This window comes from Simochromis diagramma, unplaced genomic scaffold (assembly GCF_900408965.1).
Source record: "Simochromis diagramma unplaced genomic scaffold, fSimDia1.1 OVJJ01000419.1, whole genome shotgun sequence".
Classification (NCBI taxonomy): domain Eukaryota; kingdom Metazoa; phylum Chordata; class Actinopteri; order Cichliformes; family Cichlidae; genus Simochromis; species Simochromis diagramma.
Genome location: NW_024387244.1, coordinates 2613447 through 2629216, shown reverse-complemented (window position 1 = coordinate 2629216; position 15770 = coordinate 2613447). Strand labels below are relative to the sequence as shown.

The following is a 15770-nucleotide window of genomic DNA, read 5'->3' as shown; positions in this document are numbered from 1 at the left end:
AGACTTAAGGGTTCCACCCAGGTGGCCTCAGAATTTCATCTCTGCTTTTTGTGGTTGGTGTGGCCCTGTTGGTTTCATCCAGCTTGGGCTGGAGAAGTTCACATCCAATTGTTAAACAATGAGAATGAGCATCAAAGTCTGAGGCCATGGTCCTTAGCAGCAGTAGTCACATCGACATACCACACTGTATGAGTGTACTTTTTTCTCTCTCTTTTTTCTTCAGACTCTAAACAGCTTCTCTACCATCTTCTGACAAAGTCAGTTGCTTTCTCAATTATGTGTTGAAGAAATAAAATAAATAAAATGAAATCTTATTGCAGTATACCTCAAAAGAAATCAACTTCTTTGTTTTTTTTTCTCCAGGGAAAGAAACTTACCAAAGTAAGGTCAGTGTTGAAATGAGGCGTTTGTCCTGAGCTACTCCACCCTTTCACACAGTCTTTGCTGTACATTTAAATAATTTTACAAAATGTTCAGTGAGTTGTTTTGTCTTCACCGGAGCACCTAAAAATGCAAATCTATCAACTGTGAAGAATATTGCAATTTTTACACATTTTTTTTTAAATATCACTCAGCTAAGGTTGTTGTCCGTTGTCAACTCAACCTGTGAGTTACAGACTGATGAACACTATGAGCTGATTGAGTAAGACGACACAAACGTTTTGAACAGGAAATGTTTTTAAAGCTTTCTGTGGAATGACGAAATACTGGACAGTATTGGAGGGGTGGGGGGAATTCAACTGATATCCTCCAGGTTTCCTGGATGATACAAGAGAAGAACATAAAAGCAGCAAATCCAGTGCATAACACTCAGAATACTTTCATCCCTACATATGAGGCTGAAACCCACAGAGTCAAACATCTACTGTAGGCTATCAGGCATACCATTTGACATGGTGAGTGGGGTATCAATTTAAATATTGTTCTTTTTAGGGCAGATTTCAGTAAAAATCAATTCAGCTTTAATTTAATGAACTTTTTTTTTATATGATGTTTACAGAATTCCTGCTTTGGACTAATTCAGACCCATGGATATAAGAGCTCGTGGATCAACTTCGCCTTTATTTGCTTAAGTATGTAAATTAAGTTAATTAAAAACTTTTACAAATAATTTATAAAAAATCCATCCTTTTTTTTACTACATTTGCATCTAATAAATATTGCTGTTCTCTATCCTTAGTGCTGTGCATGTGGACTAGTGTAGAGTGCTTGGTCTTATTTCTATTCAAACAACACAATGACATGGGAAAATGCACGAAGCTGGTGCCAGGAGCACTACACAGACATGGTGGCCATCCAGAACCAGGAAGAGATCGAGCATCTTAACAACTGGCTGCCCAAGAAAAAAGGCTACTACTGGATTGGAATCCGTAAGATCAATAATGTCTGGACCTGGGTAGGAACCAACAAGCCTCTGACAGAGGAAGCAACCAACTGGGCAGAAGGAGAACCGAACAACAGCAAGAGTGACAAAAATGCAAAGATCAGTGAGGACTGTGTGGAGATGTATATTAAAAGAGATAAAGAACCAAGCAAGTGGAATGACGAGAGTTGTACAAAATCAAAGACTGCTCTGTGCTACACAGGTTAGCAAAAGTTTGGGACTAACATACTAGAGCAGCTTGTTTTAGCTGCTTCATGTTTGATATTCTTGTTCATATTTTCACTGATCTAAAAGCTTGCAATTATTTATTTGACATGTTCTTGTAGTATAATCAGTGTTGGTCAAGTTACTTGAAAAAGTAATTAGTAACTTATTAATGATTAAGTCTCCAAAAAAGTAATCCTGTTACTTTACTGGTTACTTTTTTTTAACTAATTAGTTACTTAGTTACTTTTGAAAAACATGATACACAACCTGAATAGGTAATACAACAATAGACCTTTCAGCCCAATTCTATTGTTTATGCATAATCCATCATATAAAATGTAATCAAATGGAAAGGCTCTTTTTAAAATTTGTTTTATTAGTTTTAATCTTTTAACTTTCTGCACATTGCATCAACCAAAAAGTTATTTATATGCAAACATGTTTGACTTGAAGAAATTTGTTTAACATTTAAACCCATTTTCTGCACATTCCAGCATTTAAAATAAAAAAAATTTTTGTGTTTACACTCAGTCTTTGAAATAGATGCAAGTAAAACACAGCAAAAAATAAATAAAATCAAAGACTCAGCAGCACTGAGTTACTGTAATGCGTTACTACTCATCTCTGCATATAATTAAGAAGACTTATGAAAGTACATTTGCTTTCTGCAGCGGCTTGTAAGAATAACTCCTGTTTGCATGGAGAGTGTGTTGAAACCATCAACAGCCACAAATGTGATTGCTTTGAAGGGTTTTTTGGAGACAAGTGTGACCAAGGTATGAAAAAAAATGACCGCCTAGATTAAATCATATTTTAAGTCATGTAAAGGATTTATTATCTAATTGTGTGTTTTATTTGTTTTCAGCTGTGCAGTGTAACAAAAGCGAAGTTATTGCCCCAGAAAAAGGATCCCAAAATTGCTCTCACAAGTATGGTAGTTTCACCTATGAATCCTTGTGTCAGTATTCCTGTGAGGAAGGATACAAGCTGAGTGTGCAGAGATCTCTAAGGTGTACTTCCTCAGGGAAATGGTCAGAAAAGCCACCTTTGTGTGAATGTGAGTTGGAAATCTGCAGTAACAAGATAAATGAAGAGATGAGACATTAACCAGTAGCTACTAAAATTCTGAGATGCTATATTTTATTGATTGTTATTATTTTCTACACAGTGATGGAGTCATGGCGTAATGCTTTTTTCCCCTCTGTTGTCTACAGTGATTCAGTGTGAGAAGATGTCAGAGCCGACACATGGATCCATGAAATGCTCCGATCCTCTGGGCTCATTCAGCTATCAGTCCACCTGTACTTTTACCTGTGATGAAGGTTATGTACTGTCTGGATCTCCATCTCTGCAATGTGAATCATCAGGAAATTGGAATGGATCCCAGCCATACTGTGTTGGTACGGCCACATGTTTTTACCTTTCATCATTGTGTAGTTTTTGTTATTTGGAGGATGATTTGCATGATGATTATAATAAAAAGCTTTAATTTAACTCCTTCTGTTGCCTCTGTCTTTTGTAGCTGTTCAGTGCCCTGCTCTGCAAAACTTGACAAATGGCTTTGTCAGCTGTGGAGAAGATGCTGATACGAGGTTCAGCTACAAAAACACCTGCAGCTTCAGTTGTGACCAAGGTTACCATTTAGTGGGAGCCAGTAGAGTGACCTGCACATCAGGAGGTACATGGAATCAGCAGATTCCTCACTGTGAAGGTAAGAGGAACACGAAAAGTATACCCCACCCATCTTCTATATCATGAGGACACGTTCAATAAAATACACATGTTTCTGTGTCAGCCATCCTTTGCCAGAATCCAGAGAGAGAAGCTCCCCTCATCATGCAGTGCAGTGAATCTGAGACTGAACTGCGACCAAACTCCACCTGCAGCTTCAGCTGTGAAGAAGGTTTTGAACTGCAGGGAGCAAACACCATCAAGTGTTCTGAGGACGGACAGTGGAATGAAAACATACCTACATGCAAAGGTCTGAAAGACTAATTATATCAATATTTACTACAAACAGTGTTACTCAAGTTTTTTTCTTTGATTGATTATGTCATGACATATTAATAATATTTTCCTCTTTTCCCTTTTGTAGCAAAAGGATGTCCTGCTCCAGAGGTCCCAACAAATGGTCAGATAAGCTGCAGCCCTTCTCTGTCTTCATTTCTTAGTCATGAGACACCCCATCCACTTGGCATGGTTTGTCATTTTACATGTGATGAAGGACATGAGCTGCAAGGTGCACACAGCATGGAGTGTACACATCCGGGCCAATGGACCTCCAGATCACCAACCTGCACAGGTACATGTGAACCCATTTTACTTCGATTACTTGTTGTTCAGAACGTCATTTGCATGTTCAGAATCTTACGAGCACAGGTGAGATCACTTTTTCAATATGCAATATCTTCCTTTCTTTTACAACAGCTGTTACATGTTTGTTGCTTGAGGGTCCTGAAAACGGTCACATCAATTGCTCCAGCACTGAGTCAGTTTACAACTCTCAGTGCTCCTTCACCTGTGACCAAGGCTACTCATTAGAAGGACCTGAGCTGCTGACATGTGGTCATCATGGCAACTGGACTGCAGAGAAACCCACCTGTCAAGGTAAGAAAAAAAAAACAGATCAAAGGGGAAAAGAAAAAATTTCTATATAATGTGGACATTGTGGAGAACGATTAATACCTTGGAGTACACTTAGACAATAAACTGGACTAGGTTAAAACACCACTACACTTTACAGGAAGGGCCAAAGTTGTCTCTATTTTCTGGGGGGTCGGAGGTCTTTCAACATCTGTCGGACAATGTTTAGAACTTTCTATGAGACTGTTGTGGCCAGTGCCATCCTCTATGCTGTTGCATGCTGGGGCAGCAGGTTGAGGGTCGCAGATGCCAACATACTAAAAAAACTGATCTGCAAGGCCAGTAATGTTGTGAGGATGGAGCTGGACTCCCTTAGGGTGGTGTCTGAGAGGCGGATGTTGTCCAAGATAAGGACAATGCTGAATAATACCTTCCCCCCACTCCATGACGTGCTGGCTAGTCACCGGAGCACATTTAGTGAGAGACTGAGATTACCAAAGACTACCACTGAACGACACAGGAAATCATTCCTGCCTGTGGCCATCTCCTTGTACAACTCTTCCATCTAATACACTGTGAAACTGCAATAGCTACACCCTTTTTGCACACGCTCAGTAAAATACCAAAGTAAAATAGCAAATAAAACAACAAATGACAAAGTTTGCAGGTTAGAGTCAAATGTCAGTTATATATATTCCACCCCTGTAATATTCTTCATATTTATAATTCAGTGATTGTATTTATTAATGCTATTTCTTAAATTTGTAAACTCTGTAACATATTGTATTATTTATATAGTTTAGTCTGTTACTGTTACTGTCTTGGAGCAACTGTAACCCACGTAATTTCCTTAGGGATTATTAAAGTAGTCTGATTCTGATATATAATGAGGACACATTCAATAAAATACACATGTTTCTGTGTCAGCCATCCTTTGCCAGAATCCAGAGAGAGAAGCTCCCCTCATCATGCAGTGCAGTGAATCTGAGACTGAACTGCGACCAAACTCCACCTGCAGCTTCAGCTGTGAAGAAGGTTTTGAACTGCAGGGAGCAAACACCATCAAGTGTTCTGAGGACGGACAGTGGAATGAAAACATACCTACATGCAAAGGTCTGAAAGACTAATTATATCAACATTTACTACAAACAGTGTTACTCCAGTTTTTTTTTTTTGATTGATTATGTCATGACATATTAATAATATTTTCCTCTTTTGTTTTTGTAGCAAAAGGATGTCCTGCTCCAGAGGTCCCAACAAATGGTCAGATAAGCTGCAGCCCTTCTCTGTCTTCATTTCTTAGTCATGACACACCCCATCCACTTGGCATGGTTTGTCATTTTACATGTGATGAAGGACATGAGCTGCAAGGTGCACACAGCATGGAGTGTACACATCCAGGCCAATGGACCTCCAGATCACCAACCTGCACAGGTACATGTGAACCCATTTTTACCTGGATTACTTGTTGTTCACAATTTCATTTGTATGTTCAAAGTGACATCTTCCTGTCCTTTACAACAGCTGTTACCTGTTTGTTGCTTGAGGCTCCTGAAAACGGTCACATCAGTTGCTCCAGCACTGAGTCAGTTTACAACTCTCAGTGCTCCTTCACCTGTGACCAAGGCTACTCATTAGAAGGACCTGAGCTGCTGACATGTGATCATCATGGCAACTGGACTGAAATGAAACCCACCTGTCAAGGTAAATGAGCAACAACAGATCAAATGGTACACAAAATGTAAATGTGCACACTTACAAATCTCTGTTCAAAAGTTCACATTATTCACGTTTTCACCGTGTCTCCACAGCTCCTGCTCCAGTAGCTGCAATTACTGTTGGCGTGGCAACAGGGGCTACTGTGTTGTTATCTGGTGTGTCTATGGCTTTGTGGCTCTTGAAAAAAATGAAGAAGAAAGCTGACGCATATGAGCTGAGCAGGTTAGAGAAGGATTCACCTCGTTGTTTCCTTCATCTTTCTTTTGAAGTTGTTGTGTTCTCTGCTGTGTTTCTGAATATGTTGACTTTGAAAAAACTGAAGACCAAATCAGTTATGTATGAACTCAGCAGGTTAGGTTTCACCTCTTTTCAAAACTGTTTTTTAAGTTTGTTGAATTTAGTTGCTCATATTCTTCTCTCTTTTATTACAGCAACTCTGACATAGAGGCTCCTCTACAGAGCTACAAAAAGCAGTGACAGCCTGATGTAGAAGACATTTCTGTTCTTTGTAGACAACTACAGACAGTATATATTTCAAAACAGCAATGTGAAAATATGAATCATATATACTAATTTAAAAGGAGTATAAAATAAGTAAACCCGGTGTCACAAGAAGTGAGCGGATGTGACATTTGCAGATTATATTATAGGTTTGATCATATTTGGCTGAATTTTTCAAACAAAATGTGCTGACATATATTTCCTCCAAAAGGGAGTTTTAAATTGAACATATTGTTCTACAACTTAATGCAAATGCTGGGAAGGTGGCATTATCCATGTTTTTGTAAATATTATATAGCATCGTGTGAATCTTGTGTGTATAACGTTGTGTTTTGCTAAGTTACCATTACACTTTAAAACTGATATGTTATATTTTCAGTCTTAGATGGTTGGAAATGTTGTGGTATACATGAAAAACTAAGAAGAATTCATTTAAAAAAAAATCATTCAGAGAACATTTTGTTACATATTTTATTTTTTAATTCCTTGTTCATCATATTGCTAATTAAAGATGAATTGGACACTGATCCTTATCTTTGGTGGGTTTTAATGCCAACACTAGCAAAATGTGTGGCTGCTGGGGAAAGATTAGGATAATAAGTTGGAACTCTGTCACATCTTCCACTTAATTATTACATTAACAGCTGTTCTGAATGTTTCCAGGTAGTTGCTTGGCTGAGACAACTCAGTTCTAAACATATTATTACTCTATCAAAACAATGAACTGAACCCAGGCCAGGCAGTTGTGCCAGATCCACAGTCATGGCGGTGATCCAAAACTAAAAGAAGAATTACTACCTAGTCTCCATCCTACCACAGAGATATTGTTTCTTGTATTTCTTGACTGTATTCATCAGAAACCCCACGAATAAAAGTTGAACTTAGACTGGAAATAACAACACATTGGCAGGTTACGTTGTGTGGCAGGTAGGATGTAGGACCCAAATACAGGACTCACAGACACGAAAGGATGAACTCAAAAAGGAAGCTTTATTGCGCTGTAGCAAACACATACTAGAAACAAAATCCAAAAGCAGAAAACTAGAAACTACAGACAAGGAACATAAACACTAGGAAACTAGGACGCTAGAAACTAGGTGCAAGGAAACACAAAGCACATGGAAGTGGTACAACACAAGAAAAGGGAATGGAAAACACAGGGCTTAAATATACAAGGGAGTAATGAGAGAATGGGAAACAGGAGGGAACCACAGCTGGGACTAATAAGACATAAGGAGACAAGGGGAAGCACTGACATAGGACACAGACTTTCAAAGTAAAACAGGAAACACGAGAAAATCACAAAGACGCAGACCCTGAGACCAAAATCCTAGGACTAAAAGTATAACACAAGCAGAACCGAAACCCATGAATAACAATAATCAAAGAATTGAACTAAAACACACACAAAACACTGGGCCACAGACCCGGTACCCGTGACACACATGGACCAACCGGTGTCGGGGTCATTACTCAAAAAACAGTAATGAATTATATATTATTTGTTTCTCTTCTGAAAAGTAATTCAGTGCATTACTTAATTACATAATTCATATGGACTTGATCTGGCTATTGCTCAAAGCATCCTAAAGTCATGCACTCTTCGATGATTTTTACTTTAGATAGATAAATAGTCTGATATAAGCCATTTCATTTGTGTGCAAATGTTGCCAAAGTTTGTTTTGTGTGCCAATTATTCGTAGTCAACATCAGTGGGTGTTGGATTCAGCCAAAGCAGCTCTTTTTGTCACCAATTCTGTTCATAATTTTCATGGACAGAATTTCTAGGCGGAGCCTAGTAGCTGAAGGTTTCTTCCAAGATGGCCTCAGGATCTCATCTCTGCTTCTTGTGGGTGATGTAGTCCTGCTTTCTTCACCTCACACTGGAGCAGTTCATGGCCAAGTGCCAGAATAAGATTGAACTCTTCCAAGTCTGAGTCATATGACCCTGAAAAAGCCTGAAAACAGTTGAGTTTCCACTTTGGGTTAATGTTGAGTTGCTGCCCATAGTGGAAGACTTTTAATATCACAGAGGTCTTGTTCACAGGTTAGAGGAGAGGGAAGAGGGAGATTGACAGATGGATTTGGATCATGGCTACAGTGATGTGGACACTGCACTGCATGGTGAAGAGAGAGCTGTCCATAAAAGCAAAGCTGTCAGTTTACTAGTCGATCTATGTCCCCACCCTAAACTATGGTTATGAGCTTTGCAGTCCTGAATTTTTTCTTGCTATTTTCCTAGCTGCCATCACGTGTGACAACACTGGGCTCTTGCTTGTGCAGGTAGTAAATTAAAATTTTAGATATAGTTAGATATAGCAGTAAATACCAACAAAAATCAAGGCTGCTACATTGATTCCACTTCTATAAAATCATTACAGTTTATTATTACCAATGACCAGAGCAGTAGCACTACTACCACATACTTATATCACATTCAAAATGCCCATCAAAAGAGTGGTACATGCAGCAGCACATTGGTACTTTTAGTACAATACATTACAGATGGTACATCACTTGTTTTTGCCCTCAACTGTGGAATTTTCCACTCTGCTTGTCCTGATAACAGATACCATAACTGCTCAAGTGAAAATTGAGAAACACTGAAAACAACCTGTCTGAGCTTCAACCATTTAATGGTTTGACTTATTGTTTCTTTGCTTTCCAGTAAATCCTTCTTCTTATTATTATTATTATGATGGCAGTAGTAGTGTCAGACTGATATACCATGCTTTATGACTGCATGATAAAAAATAAGAGGTTTATTTTGGGGGGATTTTGTCTGATACGTTGCAGCTGTAAAGGCTCTGTTTAATATGTTGTAAATTATGTAATTTCCTGTAGCATCTCTTTATCAGTATATGTTATATACAATATTTCTGTACAGTCCTTTCAAAAATAAATGTGAATAAATACAATATAAATATCATGGTACTTTGTGTCTGTGTGTTTATGTGTCTTCAGAGTGCTATTGGTGGTTGAGTGACACCCTTCCTGGAAGGAAGCTGTGGAAGAAATGATATTACAATGATGATCATTGGCGAAGTCCCTGGTGGGAAGATAATACTGTTTTGCCATTTGGTGGAAACATCATCACACCATCACACCATACACCAAACCCTAACCTCATATTCATAACCCTAGCGATAGCCCCATGACCCTAACCCTAATGATGTTTACATCGTAACCCTCAAGCCTAACATTGAACCTTTGTTGGATGTTTTCCTGAGCGGACAATAGCAGGGTTTTTTCCATGTTGCAAAACTATGACGTCACAAAAATATGATTAGTAACTTGCAGTGTTAAACCTGGACCAACATTAATTATGGTGATGCAGGAACAACACCAACATGAGGATATCAGATTGCACCTAATGAGGTTCCAAACTGGGTACCTGCAGAGCCAGATAACACACCCTTTCAGGACTGTGTGGTGATACATTGCAAGGAAGAGATAAATGGCCTGTATTTGTATAGCACTTTACTAGTCCCTAAGGACCCCAAAGCGCTTTACACATCCAGTCATCCACCCACCGGTGATGGCAGCTACATTGTAGCCACAGCTACCCTGGGGCGCACTGACAGAGGCGAGGCTGCCAGACACCAGCGCCACCGGGCCCTCTGACCACCACCAGTAGGCAACAGGTGAAGTGTCTTGCCCAAGGACACAGCGACCGAGACTGTCCAAGCCGGGGCTCGAACCAGCAACCTTCCGATTAAGTGGCGAACTCCCAATTCTTGAGCCACGATCGCCCCAAGAGAGACATAACCAAGTGGAACAATGAGAAATAAATGCAGTAACAAGAAAGAATCTGTCTGCTACACCTTTTCCTTTCCCGAAGCTCTTTCCTGACTGTTATTTTAGCATTTATTACTTTTAGGTTGTAAATTACAATCTTGTGCAAACATTAGTCCTGACCTCCAGTTCTTAAAACAATGATGGACTGTCATTTCTTTTCATTAGCTGATTGGTTCTTGTCATAATATGAATTCCGACTTTTCAAATAGAGCTGTCAGCTGTGTACCAACCTGACTTCTGCACAAGACAACTGATGGTCCAAACCCCATTAAGAAGGCAAGAAATTCCACAAATGAACCCTGACAAGACACACCTGTGAAGTGAAAAGCATTTCAGGTCATTACATCATGAAGCTCATTGAGAAAAGGCCAAGGGTTTGAAGCGCTGTCAACAAAGACTTTCAGGAATCTAAAATATAAGACATATTTGGAGTTATTTATAGATTTTTTTCTTTGCTGCATAATTCTATATATCTTGCTTCATATATTTGATTTCAGTATGTATCTACAATGTAGAAAGTAGTAAAAATAAAGAAAAACTATTAAAATGAGATGGTGTGTCCAAACTTTGACTTTTGTAGTGTGTATGTATATATATTTTTATAAACCTGAACCAAAGAACCGACCTCTTTCTCAAATTAATATATTTTCTTTTTATTTTCATCTTCGGCAATTCCATGCAAACCTTTCCCCATCCAGATCAAGGCTCTAAGCATTGTTTTTATCTGTTTGGGTCTAAAGGTCTAATCTTTTCCTGCTTTTTGGCTTTCTGTTGGTGGGCACACCCCAACTCATCTATCAAGCCAGCAGACCTTGGAGCTGTTCTCTTCCTCTACATTAATGTACGGCAACAGGAAACTGACAATTTTAAAAAACTAATATTTCAGATGTCGAAGTTTTAAAAAATAGTTTTGACTGTTTATCATCGTTACACAGTGTCTAGCTTAGAAACACAACAATTTCAGTGGGAGTAGCATGAACATGCAGTCACCCCATTTGTCACCCCATGAGGAGCACATCCCTATTAGCTGCATTGTTGCAGAGCCAAGTAAGCCCCATCTCACCCTAAAAGTCAACCTGGGAGTTCAGTACTGAGAATGACCAGCCAATGCTTTTGTGCAGGAAATGTTTTTAAAGCCTTTTGTGGAATGCAGCAGTATTGGGGGGGATTCCATGGAAACCTTCCAGGTTTCCTGAATGACACTAGAGAAGCGTATAAAACCTGGAAATCCAGTGCATAACGCAGAGAGTCATCCCTACACATACTAAGGCTGAAAGCTAGAGAATCAAGTGCCTTCTGGAGGTTACCAGGCATATCATTTAAAATGGTGAGTGGAAGGGATATCAATTTAAATATTATTCATTTTAATGTAAATTAATTTGGTTTTAATTTAATGCACCTTTAAATTATTTTTTACAGGATTCCTTCTTTGGACTAACCCATGGATATAAGAGCTCTGCCTCATGGATCAACTTCGCCGTTATTTGTTCAAGTATGTACATTTATTGCCAGAAGAGCCTTGAGCGTCTCAATAAAAAGTTTTAGAACCAGATAGAATAGAATTGCCCTGTGTTCACTGTACATGTATGACAAAATTGTGGGTGCTCCACACCAAGTGTGCAGGAATAAAATATAAATAGTAAGACAGCAAAAATAAACAACAAATAAGAGAAATTTATACAGGATGAAGAATATATACAGGAGGGACAAAGGCACCCAATACTAAAAACACTCATTAGAGAGCAAATTAGTAAATATAATTTTTTTTTTTTAAATCTCTCCTTTTCTCCCCATTTACATCTACTATATGTCACTGTCTCTATTTAAGTGCTGTGCATGTGGACTAGTGTAGAGTCTTGGTCTTACTTCTACTCGGACAACGCAATGACATGGGATGATGCACGAAGCTGGTGCCAGGAGCACTACACGGACATGGTGGCCATCCAGAACCAGGAGGAGCTTGAGCATCTTAACAACTGGCTGCCCAAGAAAAATGGCTACTACTGGATTGGGATTCGTAGGATTAATAATGTCTGGACCTGGGTAGGAACCAACAAGCCCCTGACAGAAGAAGCAACCAACTGGGCAGAAGGAGAACCGAACAATAACGAGGGTGACAAAAACACAGGCATGCATGAGGATTGTGTGGAGATGTATATTAAAAGAGATAAAGAACCAGGCAAGTGGAATGACGAGAGATGTACAAAATCAAAGACTGCTCTGTGCTACACAGGTGAGCAAAAATCACACTCTTGAAAAGCTAATTTTTGCTGCTGTGTTGCTGTTCTTTAATAGGTGATCTACTGATCTGAAAGTTAAAAATGATTTTTCTGACATATTGTTTTAGTATATTTACCAACCTTTATAGAAGTACCTCTGCTTTTTCCAGCGGCTTGTAAGATTGACTCCTGTTTCCATGGAGAGTGTGTTGAAACCATCAACAGCCACAAATGTGATTGCTTTGAAGGGTTTTTTGGAGACAAGTGTGACCAAGGTGAGAAAACAAAATGACAGCGTAGTTTAAATACATATTTTAAGTCACATGTAAAGGATTTGATATCTAACTGTGTGTTTTATTTGTTGTCAGTTGTGCAGTGTAACAAAGGTGAAGTGGTTGTTCCAGATAAAGGACATGTAAATTGCTCTCACAAGTATGGCACTTTCTCCTATGACTCCTTGTGTCAGTATTCCTGTGAGGAAGGATACAAGCTGAGTGTGCCAGGACCTTTGAGGTGTACTTCCTTAGGAAAATGGTCAGAAAAACCCCCTACATGTGAAAGTGAGTTTAAGTATTAATAGCTTATAATATTGCTACTACTTTTTGTTACTTTTATTATTTACTACACAGTGATGGAGTCATGGACTGATGTTTTTTTCTCCTGTTGTCTACAGTGATTCAGTGTGAGAAGATGTCAGAGCCGACACATGGATCCATGAAATGCTCCGATCCTCTGGGCTCATTCAGCTATCAGTCCACCTGTACTTTTACCTGTGATGAAGGTTATGTACTGTCTGGATCTCCATCTCTGCAATGTGAATCATCAGGATATTGGAATGGATCCCAGCCATTCTGTGTTGGTACGGCCACATGTTTTTACCTTTCATCGTTGTGTAGTTTTTGTTATTTGGAGGATGATTTGCATTATTATAGTAAAAAGCTTTAATTTAACTCCTTCTGTTGCCTCTCTCTTTTGTAGCTGTTCAGTGCCCTGCGCTGCAAAACTTGACAAATGGCTTTGTCAGCTGTGGAGAAGATGCTGATACGAGGTTCAGCTACAAAAACACCTGCAGCTTCAGTTGTGACCAAGGTTACCATTTAGTGGGAGCCAGTAGAGTGACCTGCACATCAGGAGGTACATGGAATCAGCAGATTCCTCACTGTGAAGGTAAGAGGAACACGGAAAGTATAACCCACCCATCTTCTATATCATGAGGACACGTTCAATAAAATACACATGTTTCTGTGTCAGCCATCCTTTGCCAGAATCCAGAGAGAGAAGCTCCCCTCATCATGCAGTGCAGAGAATCTGAGACTGAACTGCGACCAAACTCCACCTGCAGCTTCAGCTGTGAAGAAGGTTTTGAACTGCAGGGAGCAAACACCATCAAGTGTTCTGAGGACGGACAGTGGAATGAAAACATACCTACATGCAAAGGTCTGAAAAACTAATTATATCAATATTTATTTGAAAACACTTTTTACTCATCATAACATTTTTAACAGTGTTTGTGTGATTATGTTCTAAAATGTTACTAAATAATTTTCTTTCTTCTTCTTTTTTGTTTTGTTTTAGAAAACCGATGTCCTGCTCCAGAGGTCCCAATAAATGGCCAGATAAGCTGCAACCCTCCTCTGTCTTCTTTTGTTAGTCATGAGGCAACCCATCCAGCTGGCATGGTGTGCAGTTTCATCTGTGATGAAGGTTATGTACTGTCTGGATCTCCATCTCTGCAATGTGAATCATCAGGAAATTGGAATGGATCCCAGCCATACTGTGTTGGTACGGCCACATGTTTTTACCTTTCATCATTGTGTAGTTTTTGTTATTTGGAGGATGATTTGCATGATGATTAAAATAAAAGCTTTAATTTAACTCCTTCTGTTGCCTCTCTCTTTTGTAGCTGTTCAGTGCCCTGCGCTGCAAAACTTGACAAATGGCTTTGTCAGCTGTGGAGAAGATGCTGATACGAGGTTCAGCTACAAAAACACCTGCAGCTTCAGTTGTGACCAAGGTTACCATTTAGTGGGAGCCAGTAGAGTGACCTGCACATCAGGAGGTACATGGAATCAGCAGATTCCTCACTGTGAAGGTAAGAGGAACACGAAAAGTATAACCCACCCATCTTCTATATCATGAGGACACGTTCAATAAAATACACATGTTTCTGTGTCAGCCATCCTTTGCCAGAATCCAGAGAGAGAAGCTCCCCTCATCATGCAGTGCAGTGAATCTGAGACTGAACTGCGACCAAACTCCACCTGCAGCTTCAGCTGTGAAGAAGGTTTTGAACTGCAGGGAGCAAACACCATCAAGTGTTCTGAGGACGGACAGTGGAATGAAAACATACCTACATGCAAAGGTCTGAAAGCATAATTATATCAATATTTATTTATTGCAAACACTATTTACTTGTCATGGGACTTTTAAGTAATTTTATAAAATATGCAATATCTTCCTTTCTTTTACAACAGCTGTTACATGTTTGTTGCTTGAGGCTCCTGAAAACGGTCACATCAATTGCTCCAGCACTGAGTCAGTTTACAACTCTCAGTGCTCCTTCACCTGTGACCAAGGCTACTCATTAGAAGGACCTGAGCTGCTGACATGTGATCATCATGGCAACTGGACTGCAGAGAAACCCACCTGTCAAGGTAAATGAGCAACAACTTTTTCAAAGGGGAAAGCAAAAGTTCACACTATTCACATTTCACCGTGTTTCCACAGCTCCTGCTCCAGTTGCAGCAGTTACTGCTGGTGTAGCCACAGGAGGGATTGCCTTCCTCTCTGGTGTGCCTATGGCTATGTGGATCTTTAAAAAACTGAAGAAATCAAACAAGTTTGAACAGGTTAGAAAAGAATTTACCTCGTTTAAATCATATATGTGTGTTTTGGGGTTTTCTGATTTTTCCTCTTTTCTCTTTTATTACAGCATCTCTGACATAGAGGCTCCTCCACAGAGTTTCCAAGAACAGTATTAACAGCCTAATATAGCAAAAACGTGCTATAATAGAAAACTACAGCTGGTTTTACGCATTATGTGTAAATTATCATTGTAGTGCATAGCAGCAAATAATTTGATATAGAATTCATGTAATATTTATTTTCTTAAAAAAGCATTATTTTTTAAGGTGGTGCGTGTGTGTGTGTGTGTGTGTGTATCCCAAACTCTACAGTCTGTTGATAATGAGGGCCCTGTGCGTTCCCTACTACACCTAACTGATCCAGTAATTGCTTTTCCTCCTCTGCATTTATCATCATCTGCCCGTCCTGTCATGATAGCTGAGTGTGTGTGTGTGTGTGTGTGTGTGTGTGTGTGTGTGTGTGTGTGTGTGTGTGTGTGTGTGTGTGTGTGTGTG

General features: G+C 39.3%; 1 protein-coding gene across 1 annotated transcript; it reads left to right on the top strand.

The window, feature by feature from the left end:
• The first annotated feature begins 787 nt into the window (after nt 1–787).
• LOC120747079 lies at nt 788–15758 on the top strand. Its single transcript, XM_040052691.1, has 28 exons — nt 788–896; nt 1001–1073; nt 1181–1586; nt 2263–2367; nt 2457–2648; nt 2806–2991; nt 3114–3302; nt 3387–3572; nt 3687–3893; nt 4019–4198; nt 5102–5287; nt 5402–5608; nt 5699–5878; nt 5986–6115; nt 11438–11519; nt 11612–11684; nt 12021–12425; nt 12582–12686; nt 12780–12971; nt 13085–13270; nt 13390–13578; nt 13663–13848; nt 13987–14193; nt 14315–14503; nt 14588–14773; nt 14886–15065; nt 15139–15260; nt 15344–15758. Exons 3-28 carry the CDS (start codon nt 1238–1240, stop codon nt 15350–15352), a joined length of 4608 nt encoding a protein of 1535 aa, XP_039908625.1. The 5' UTR covers nt 788–896; nt 1001–1073; nt 1181–1237; the 3' UTR covers nt 15353–15758.
• Nucleotides 15759–15770: the final 12 nt, after the last annotated feature.